Here is a 10,918-nt window from a genome sequence, read left to right on the forward strand (position 1 = left end):
GAGTGGTTAGGTTGAGGTATTGGGGGCAATGGATCAGGGGTCAGGGGCCAGGGATGAGGGGTTGTGGGTGAGGAAGAGGAGTAAGGGGTTGAGGGTGAGGGTTTTGAAGTTGAGTGGTTAGGTTGAGGTATTGGGGGCAATGGATCAGGGGTCAGGGGCCAGGGATGAGGGGTTGTGGGTGAAGGATGGAGTGAGGGATCAGGGTGAGGGGTCAGGAGTGAATGGTCAGGGTGAGGTATTGGGTTGAGCAATTGGGGGTCAGGGTCTTGGTTGATTTGCTGAGAGCGAGAGGTCAGGGATGAAGGATGAAGTGAGGGATCAGGGTGAGGGGTTGGAGTGAGGGATCGGAGGAGGGGTGGAGTGAAAAGTCTGAGTGAAATGTCAGGGATGAGGAGCCGGAGTGAGGGATCAGGGTGAAGAGCTGAGTGAGGGATCGGGGTGAGGGGCAGAATGAGGGATCAGGGTGAGGAGCTGAGGGATCGGGGTGAGGAGCTGAGAGAGGGATCGGGGTGAGGGACGGAATGAGGGATCAGGGATGAGGAGCCGGAGTGAGGGGTCGGGTGTGAGGGATCAGGGTGAGGAGCTGAGGGGCGGAATGAGGGATCAGGGATGAGGAGCCGGAGTGAGGGGTCGGGTGTGAGGGATCGGGGTGAGGAGTTGAGTGAGGGGCGGAATGAGGGATCAGGGATGAGGAGCCGGTGAGGGGTCGGGTGTGAGGGATCAGGGTGAGCTGAGTGAGAGATCGGGGTGAGGGGCGGAATGAGGGATCGGGGATGAGGAGCCGGAGTGAGGGGTCGGGTGTGAGGGATCAGGGATGAGCGGAGTGAGGGGTCGGGTGTGAGGGATCGGGGATGAGGAGCCGGAGTGAGGGGTCGGGTGTGAGGGATCGGGGATGAGGAGCCGGAGTGAGGAGTCGGGTGTGAGGGATCGGGGATGAGGAGCCGGTGAGGGGTCGGGTGTGAGGGATCGGGGATGAGGAGCCGGAGTGAGGAGTCGGGTGTGAGGGATCAGGGATGAGGAGCTGGAGTGAGGGGTCGGGTGTGAGGGATCGGGGATGAGGAGCCGGTGAGGGGTCGGGTGTGAGGGATCGGGGATGAGGAGCCGGAGTGAGGAGTCGGGTATGAGGGATCGGGGATGAGGAGCCGGAGTGAGGGGCGGAATGAGGGATCAGGGATGAGGAGCTGGAGCGAGGAGTCGGGTGTGAGGGATCGGGGATGAGCCGGAGTGAGGGGCGGAATGAGGGATCAGGGATGAGGAGCCGGAGTGAGGGGTCGGGTGTGAGGGATCGGGGATGAGGAGCCGGAGTGAGGGGCGGAATGAGGGATCAGGGATGAGGAGCTGGAGTGAGGGGTCGGGTGTGAGGGATCGGGGATGAGGAGCTGGAGTGAGGGGTCGGGTGTGAGGGATCGGGGATGAGGAGCCGGTGAGGGGTCGGGTGTGAGGGATCGGGGATGAGGAGCCGGAGTGAGGAGTCGGGTATGAGGGATCGGGGATGAGGAGCCGGAGTGAGGGGCGGAATGAGGGATCAGGGATGAGGAGCTGGAGCGAGGAGTCGGGTGTGAGGGATCGGGGATGAGCCGGAGTGAGGGGCGGAATGAGGGATCAGGGATGAGGAGCCGGAGTGAGGGGTCGGTTGTGAGGGATCGGGGATGAGGAGCCGGAGTGAGGGGCGGAATGAGGGATCAGGGATGAGGAGCCGGAGTGATGGGTCGGGTGTGAGGGATCGGGGATGAGCCGGTGAGGGGTCGGGTGTGAGGGATCGGGGATGAGGGGTCGGGTGTGAGGGATCGGGATGAGGAGTCGGGTGTGAGGGATCGGGGATGAGGAGTCGGGTGTGAGGGATCGGGGATGAGGAGTCGGGTGTGAGGGATCGGGGATGAGGAGCCGGAGTGAGTTATCGGGGATGAGCCGGAGTGAGGGGTCGGGTGTGAGGGATCGGGGATGAGGAGCCGGAGTGATGGGTCGGGTGTGAGGGATCGGGGATGAGGAGCCGGAGTGATGGGTCGGGTGTGAGGGATCGGGGATGAGGAGCCGGAGTGAGGGGTCGGGTGTGAGGGATCGGGGATGAGGGGTCGGGTGTGAGGGATCGGGGATGAGGAGCCGGAGTGAGGGGTCGGGTGTGAGGGATCGGGGATGAGGAGCCGGAGTGAGGGGTCGGGTGTGAGGGATCGGGGATGAGGAGCCGGAGTGAGGGGTCGGGTGTGAGGGATCGGGGATGAGGAGCCGGAGTGAGGGGTCGGGTGTGAGGGATCGGGGATGAGGAGCCGGAGTGAGGGGTCGGGTGTGAGGGATCGGGGATGAGGAGCCGGAGTGAGGGGTCGGGTGTGAGGGATCGGGGATGAGGAGCCGGAGTGAGGGGTCGGGTGTGAGGGATCGGGGATGAGGAGCCGGAGTGAGGGGTCGGGTGTGAGGGATCGGGGATGAGGAGCCGGAGTGAGGGGTCGGGTGTGAGGGATCGGGGATGAGGAGCCGGAGTGAGGGGTCGGGTGTGAGGGATCGGGGATGAGGAGCCGGAGTGAGGGGTCGGGTGTGAGGGATCGGGGATGAAGGGCCGTCCGGACCCCGCGTCCGCGCCTCCTTCGGCCCCACTTACCAGCTGCCGGCTGCCCGCTAGCCGCCGCCAGTCCGAGTCCGACAGTCAGGGTGATGAAGGCAGGGTTCAGCCGAGTGTCCGGCCGCATCTTTTACAATCGCCGACACTGCCTGCAGCCCAAGGCCTGGCCCAGCCCAGCCCGGCCCGGTGCCGCCCCGCCCCTCTATCACCTCCTCTTCCCTCCCCTCCATCTCCCACTGCCCCGCCCCCTGCTACTCCAGCCTCCCTCATCCAGTGCGGACCCGGCTCCCGCAAGGACTCTCCTCCCTCCGTTCCCGGATACCCATCTTTCCTCTTCCCTACCCGTCCCCGACCCCGGTCTCTCCCTTCCATCTCTCTTCTGTCTCCAGTCCCTGCCATAGCCGTACCCCGGCCTCCCCAGCCACGCTCCGAGTCGGACCTGGGACCTGGGACCTGGGACCTGGCCTCTTCCCATTCCCGCCATCTCTGGACACAACCCCACCGACTAACCAGATACCGACGCCCAGGAATAAGTTACTGACCCCCAGGAGTGAGTTACTGACCCCCAGGAGTGAGTTACTGACCCCCAGGAGTGAGTTACTGACCCCCCAGGAGTGAGTTACTGACCCCCAGGAGTGAGTTACTGACCATCAAGAGAGAGGTATTGACTACCAGGAGTGAGTTACTGACCCCCAGGAGTGAGTTACTGACCTCCAGGAATGAGTTACTGACCCCCAGGAGTGAGTTACTGACCCCCAGGAGTGAGTTACTGACCATCAAGAGAGAGGTATTGACTACCAGGAATAAGTTACTGACCCCCAGGAGTGAGTTACTGACCTCCAGGAATGAGTTACTGACCCCCAGGAGTGAGTTACTGACCCCCAGGAGTGAGTTACTGACCTCCAGGAATGAGTTACTGACCCCCAGGAGTGAGTTACTGACCCCCAGGAGTGAGTTACTGACCATCAAGAGAGAGGTATTGACTACCAGGAGTGAGTTACTGACCACCGGGAGCGAGGGGATTTTCTTCCCCTCTTCCATGAGATTTATAAATGGTCCATAAACATTAACTATTTTCTACTCTCTTTGCACAACATTTTTTATATACTGTATAGTTCTCATTTGTAGTATATTTTATGTATTGCACTTCACTGCAGCTGCACAACACATTTCAGGGCATTCATAGATCATTTACAATAAATTTGATTCAGATTCTCATTCTAGTCATCTCCAGTTGCTCTTGGGACCTCAATATCTTGTTTTCTGCACCCCTCACCTACTCCAACTCAGCCACTCCGAGTCCAACTGTCAGTGTCATAGGTCGGGTGTTGAATCAGGACACAGACATTGGAGACCCAGAAGCAGGACGAGATGGAATCCAGGGACGGGACGGGATGCAGTCTAGGCAGGGAAAGCAGGACCAGGACGAGAGACTGGGAACAAGGAGCCTGGGGTGGACTCCGAGCCCGAGATTGGACAAGGACCCATAACCTGGGTCTTGCCTTGGGCTCAGACCCCCAAACCCAGGCTCGGACGTGATGAGGCTTGGCTAGGGACTTACGGTCTTGAGGCTCGGGTCGAGACTTGAGGCTGCAGGCTTGGAGCTTGGGGAACTCGGAGGCTGGAGCTAGGACAGACTAGGAACTGTACATCAACATGGAGCCAGGACTCACCTTTAACAGGACACTGACATGAGACAGGACAGTGTACACAGACATAGAGCCAGGACTTATCCTCCGACAAGCTGGGACTCATCTAAACTCCACACCAAGGTGGGGCAGGACCATCCATCGGGTAATGGCTGAACAGCCTGACCTACCCAACAGAGGCGAGGACAAGACAAGACCATTAGGAGGTAGTGACCATAATATGATATGTTTTAACCTACAATTTGAGAAGGAGAAGTGAAAATTGGATGTGTCAGTATGACAGTTGAACAAAGGGAACAATGGAGCTATGAGGGAGGAGCTGGCCAAAGTTCAATGGAACAATACCCTAGCAGGGAAGACAGTGGAACAACAATGGCAGGTATCTCTGGGAATAATGCAGAAGGTGCAGGATCGGTTCATTCCAAAGAGGAAGAAAGATCCTAAGGGGAGTAAGGGGCGGCTGTGGCTGACGAGCAAAGTAAAGGGCAGTATAAAAATAAAATATAAAAATAAAAGAGAAGTATAACATAGCAAAGATGAGTGGGAAACAGGAGGACTGGGAAGCTTTTAAAGAGCAACAGAAGATAACAAAAAAGGCAATATGCCAAGAAAAAATGAGGTACGAAGGTAAACTAGCCAAGAATATAAAGGAGGATAGTAAAAGCTTCTTTAGGTATGTGAATAGAAGAAAAATAGTTAAGACCAAAATTGTGTCATTGAAGACAGAAATGGGTGAATTTATTATAAGGAACAAGGAAATGGCAGATGAGTTGAACAGGTACTTTGGATCTGTCTTCACTAGGGAAGACACAAACAATCTCCCAGATGTAATAGTGGCCAAAGGAACTAGGATAAAGGATGAACTGAAGGAAATTTATATTAGGCAAGAAACGGTGTTGGATAGACTGTTGAGTCTGAAGGCTGATAAGTCCCCGGGACCTGATGGTCTGCATCCCAGGGTACTTAAAGAGGTGGCTCTAGAAATCGTGGACGCATTGGTAATCATTTTCCAATGTTCTGTAGATTCAGGAACAGTTCCTGCTGATTGGAGGGTGGCTAATGTTGTCCCACTTTTCAAGAAAGGAGGGAGAGAGAAAACAGGGAATTATAGACCGGTTAGCCTGATGTCAGTGGTGGGAAAGATGCTGGAGTCAATTATAAAAGAGGAAATTATGACACATTTGGATAGCAGTAGAAGGATCAGTCCAAGTCAGCATGAATTTATGAAGGGAAAATCACGCTTGACGAATCTTCTGGAGTTTTTTGAGGATGTAACTATGAAAATGGACATGGGAGATCCAGTGGATGTAGTGTACCTGGACTTCCAGAAAGCTTTTGATAAAGTCCCACATAGGAGATTAGTGGGCAAAATTAGGGCACATGGTGTTGGGGGCAGAGTACTGACATGGATTGAAAATTGGCTGGCTGACAAGAAACAAAGTATAGTGATTAATGGGTCCCTTTCGGAATGGCAGGCTGTGACCAGTGGGGTACCGCAAGGTTCGGTGCTGGGACCGCAGTTGTTTACAATATACATTAATAATTTAGATGAAGGGATTAAAAGTAACATTAGCAAATTTGCAGATGACAAAGCTGGGTGGCAGTGTGAAATGTCAGGAGGATGTTATGAGACTGCAGGGTGACTTGGACAGGTTGGGTAAGTGGGCAAATGTATGGCAGATACAGTTTAATGTGGATAAATGTGAGGTTATCCACTTTGGTGGCAAGAACAGGAAGGCAGATTACTATCTAAATGGAGTCAAGTTAGGAAAAGGGGAAGTACAACAAGATCTAGGTGTTCTTGTATATCAGTCAATGACAGCAAGCATGCAGGTACAGCAGGCAGTGAAGAAAGCTAATGGCATGCTGGCTTTTATAACAAGAGGAATTGAGTATAGGAGTAAAGAGGTCCTTCTGCATCTGTACAGGGCCCTGGTGAGACCCCACCTGGAGTATTGTGTGCAGTTTTGGTCTCCAAATTTGAGGAAGGACATCCTTGCTATTGAGGGAGTGCAGTGTAGGTTCACAAGGTTAATTCCCGGAATGGCGGGACTGTCATATGTTGAAAGATTGGAACGACTAGGCTTGTATACACTGGAATTTAGAAGGATGAGAGGGGATCTGATTGAAACATATAAGATTATTAAGGGATTGGACATGCTGGAGGCAGGAAGCATGTTCCCGCTGATGGGTGAGTCCAGAACTAGAGGCAACAGTTTAAGAATAAGGGGTAGGCCATTTAGAACAGAGTTGCGGAAAAACTTTTTCACCCAGAGAGTGGTGGATATGTGGAATGCTCTGCCCCAGAAGTCAGTGGAGGCCAAGTCTCTGGATGCATTCAAGAGAGTTAGATAGAACTCTTATAGATAGCGGGGTCAAGGGATATGGGGAGAGGGCAGGAACGGGGTACTGGTTGTGTATGATCAGCCATGATCACAGTGAATGGCGGTGCTGGCTAGAAGGGCCGAATGGCCTACTCCTGCACCTACTGTCTATTGTTGTCATAAGACAGATCCCCCCCGCAGGGCAACGGCAGAACAGCCAGACTTACCCCATGAGGGCAAGGACAGGAAGAGACAAACTCCAAGGAACAACAGACAGTTCCACCTCCGCATCGGGGTTGCTCCGAGCAGCCGTTATGGCCGGCAGCCTTGGCTGGCTACGGAAGCAACCGGATCCCTACCTCGCTCGGAGTGGCTGACGGCCACCCAGCTGGCCCGGGAAACAGCTGAATCCATACCTCAATGACCACTCTGTCTACTATCAGCAAGGCTCCCAGAAGCCATGGTTCTCCAACACAGCCCCAAGGATGGCAAGAGTCCATTCTAGCCTTCCACCAGCCACCTGTGCCCAGACAGACACACCCCCAATACTAGGGCCACTTATATTCCCAGTTCCAATATGAGCCTCAGCTGTTTCTAGTTAAGTCCAACCGCAGCAAGGGGCCGCCGGAAAACCTGGAGTCCGGTGTCCGCGGACCGGACCACGGACTTCAGACTGCACCACCACAGTCAGGGTGCTGAGTTCAGCCCTGTCCCCCTGCCCCCCGCTACACTAAACTTCCCTCGTCCAGATAGATACTTTATTGATAACCAAGGAAATTACAATGTCACAGAAGCATTATAAATGCACAGATATACCAATATTAGAACAGAAGAAAGAATGGACAGGGGTAGGAGCATGGTCAGGGGTGGAAGAATGGGTGGAGTGTGAGAGGGGATAGGGGTGGGAAAGTAGAGGTGTGAGAGTGGACAGGGGTAGGAGAGAGGACAGTGGTGGGAGAGTGGACAGAGGTAGGAGAATGGACAGGAGTGGCAGAGTAGAGAGAGGTGGAATAATGAACAGGTATGAGAGTGGACAAGGGTGAGAGAGTGGATAGAGGTGTTGGCGTTGAGAGGTGTGGGAGAATAGACTGGGATGAGAGGGGACAAAGTTGGGAGAATGTGGGGAATTATACGTAGAATAAAAAGGATGAAAACCTGACGACTTGTTTGCAGTTTGACGAGTCACCCTATGCGGATAATCGCGCTTTCCTAACTGCAAACCGGAGGGTTGCTGGAGACGCAGATGAAGGAATGAAGGAGTGCTTGTTGCATGAGACAGCTGTTTTGTGATCAAGGAGGTCTAGCAATGATCAGAGAACGTGATAACGAATATTAAACAAGCAGCACCGGACAATTGTCGGGACTCGCTTGGTCATAGATATCCAGGCTCTGTGAGCGGGACTCCATTGACTATCTGAGTGACGCAAGCTTGCTAATAAACAATATGTAATCTTAAGTAAACTGGGTTTGACAAATTATTCCCTTGGTCTAAACCTAAAGTCCTTTGGTAGAGAGGCAGATCAATATCATGGCGTTGTGAGTGGTAGACCCCTCGCCGAAACTGAAGAAGTAGTCAGACGTATCTTTGGGGTGACTCAAAGACGAAAGGGGTAAGCTTTAACCTTGGGTCCTCTCTGCCGGCTCTGTTTGTTCCCTCATCTTGGCAGGGGAAGTCCACTGATGGGACCCAAAGAGAATAAAGTGAAGACGGCTGGTTCGAGTCCCCGGAATAACTGAGGTCGAGTCTTCTAATAAGTCAAAACAATGGGTGCGCATTTAGGTGGGGGGGGGGGGGGGGGGGGAGAAGACCAGTCCGTTACAGAGAATAATAGACAAATATCCAGTCAATGAAAAGAAATCGAGACAAATGTTCCGATTATCAAGACATTTGGGAAAAGGCAATTGACCTGCAGGAGGTACATTTGATTTGAAGTTACTATGGAAAGGGAAGGCAGGGAAAGAGTATGGTCGCCTATGGTGGCAAGAGGCAGAATTAAAAGACTGGCATTAATTAAATTGTTGGACCATAACATTAAGCGAAGAGGAATAGACGTACGAAAGAGGCAATCCTAGGCAAGAGTGGAGAGCGATTTGTGAAGAATGGGATAAGGGACAGAAATAGACGAAGGAGACGGGAAATAAATTGTATCAGAGACAAAACATACTGGCCATGGAAGAGTGAATAAAGGGAAACTGAAAATTAAAAAAAAATAATTCTGGCGTACCCTGCCTCTATCCAGACATACCGACCGATTCCCCAAACGATACTGATGATGATTGGGAATGGGTGAAACGATCTAATATTCCCACCGCGTCGGCGCCCGTGTTACCACGGACAGCTTCCCCACCCCCGTATGGTTCTCGCCCTGGTTCCTCAGTCGCCAGCTCGACAGTCACTGCATCACCACCGACCGATGTAGATCCTCCAGAACGGTCGGGAAGCCCAATACCCGTTTCTGCCCGCACGCAGTCAGACTGGACCCTGAACAAGGCCATTAATGGTCCATGAGGACAGTTCCTCGTCCGCAATCCGGAGTGGCGGGACAAGCACCTACTACTCAAATCTATAAGCCCTGGACCCCTTCCGAGCTCTGTGGTATATTGAGTGCCGCCCCGACAATAAGGTCGACCCCAAGCGTTCTGTAATTATTTAAGAACTGTCCTGACTCCCGCCCGAGGTTTGTTCCCTCCGGCTGTGGCCACCCCTTACTCCACTGATCAGCTGGTTCGAACACACGGCAATCGCGAGCGGCCAAACCGAACCGCAGACCATTGAAAATATACTGGACGCCTTGTCCCATGTTCTGCCCCTCTCCAGCGATGTCTTGGAGGGTAAACCAAGAAAGGTCAGACCCCTGACCATTTCCTAGAACGCTGTAATTCCGTCTATTCTGCACGATCCGGAGAAGCAGTCCCCACAGTGCTGTGCTCGCTTCCTCCAGGCTATGCCATCTCGAGCGAGGAAGCATGTCGAAAGGATCCTGCAGACCTGAATTTCCTACATCGCTGTTGGCTACATTGTTCCTCCCTCCAAAGTCCACGTCGCTCAGAACCCGGTGAAGTTCCTCGGTATGGATCAATGGGGCCTCTTCTGGGGGAGGTACGACCTGTACAAAAAGGACAGGTTATACCTGAACCCAAAGGAGTCCAATATCTTAGTAGGGATATTTAATAGAAATGTCAGTGAAGGTTTAAACTAAATTGGCAGGGGGATGGGAACCAGAGTGATAGGGCTGAGGAAGGGGAAAAGAGAAATAAATCAAAGATAGCGTGTAACAGAGATGATAGAAAGGACAGGCAGGAGATGAGGCAAATCACAGCAAGTGGGATGAGTTACAGGGCAAGAGAGGCATGGTGCAGTTAAAATAGAAAGCAACAAATGTCATGGTTCCTTCTGGCAATCGCCCACCTGGCTATTTACCTCAGGAATTGGACCTCAATCCCCTCGTTTAGTTTCCAATCATTCCCAGGTTCCACCAACTACAAACACCTGCTTTCCATCAGCAAATGCAGTATAAAAACCCTGTGACCACAACAAGGAACGGCCAGTTCATTGGTCAACTCTGGTGTGAGTAACCTTGTTTCATGGTTCTCAGAACTACCAGTTCTGGGTCAAGCATCGCTCCTGGATACCGGCTCCATGCTTGCTATGTTATTAATGCTTCCTGACTCTGCCTCCACGCCTGTGTTCTGCACTTGGGTTCGTTCCACTGCCATGTCCTTGTAAAGAATGAACTGGCTACAATGAACCCAGTGGACACAGGTCATGTACAACAGGCTCTGGTCAGCCAGGGCTACCTATTGGGTGCCCACAACCAACTGCTTCGGGAGATCACAGAAAACCTTTGGACACTAACCGTGAATGTGCAGAAGTGGACCGGGTCTCTGCTTATAACCATATAACAATCACAGCACGGAAACAGGCCATCTTGGCCCTCCTAGTCCGTGCCGAACCCTTAATCTCACCTAGTCCCACCTACCCGCACTCAGCCCATAACCCTCCACTCCTTTCCTGTCCATATACCTATCCAATTTTACCTTAAATGACACAACTGAACTGGCCTCTACTACTTCTACAGGAAGCTCATTCCACACAGCTATCACTCTTTGAGTAAAGAAATACCCCCTCGTGTTTCCCTTAAACTTCTGCCCCCTAACTCTCAAATCATGTCCTCTAGTTTGAATCTCCCCTACTCTCAATGGAAACAGCCTGTTCACGTCAACTCTATCCCTCTCAAAATTTTAAATACCTCGATCAAATCCCCCCTCAACCTTCTACGGTCCAATGAATAGAGACCTAACTTGTTCAACCTTTCTCTGTAACTTAATTGCTGAAACCCAGGTAACATCCTAGTAAATCATCTCTGCACTCTCTCTAATTTATTGATATC

At 52.6% G+C, this 10,918-nt stretch overlaps 1 protein-coding gene across 3 annotated transcripts in view; it reads right to left on the reverse strand.

The window, feature by feature from the left end:
• LOC132392017 (disintegrin and metalloproteinase domain-containing protein 33-like) overlaps positions 1–2,742 on the reverse strand; it is a 156,237-nt gene extending 153,495 nt beyond the window's left edge. For 2 of the 3 annotated variants that reach the window (XM_059965923.1, XM_059965924.1), the window contains exon 1: positions 2,594–2,742. In XM_059965923.1, the coding sequence (XP_059821906.1) occupies positions 2,594–2,681 (88 nt within the window). In that variant the 5' untranslated portion in view covers positions 2,682–2,742. The remainder of the gene's footprint in view (positions 1–2,593) is intronic. The other variant, XM_059965925.1, reaches the window with a different exon arrangement.
• Between the last annotated feature and the right edge of the window lie 8,176 nt (positions 2,743–10,918).

The sequence above is a fragment of the Hypanus sabinus genome, chromosome 3 (assembly GCF_030144855.1).
Source record: "Hypanus sabinus isolate sHypSab1 chromosome 3, sHypSab1.hap1, whole genome shotgun sequence".
Classification (NCBI taxonomy): Eukaryota; Metazoa; Chordata; class Chondrichthyes; order Myliobatiformes; family Dasyatidae; genus Hypanus; species Hypanus sabinus.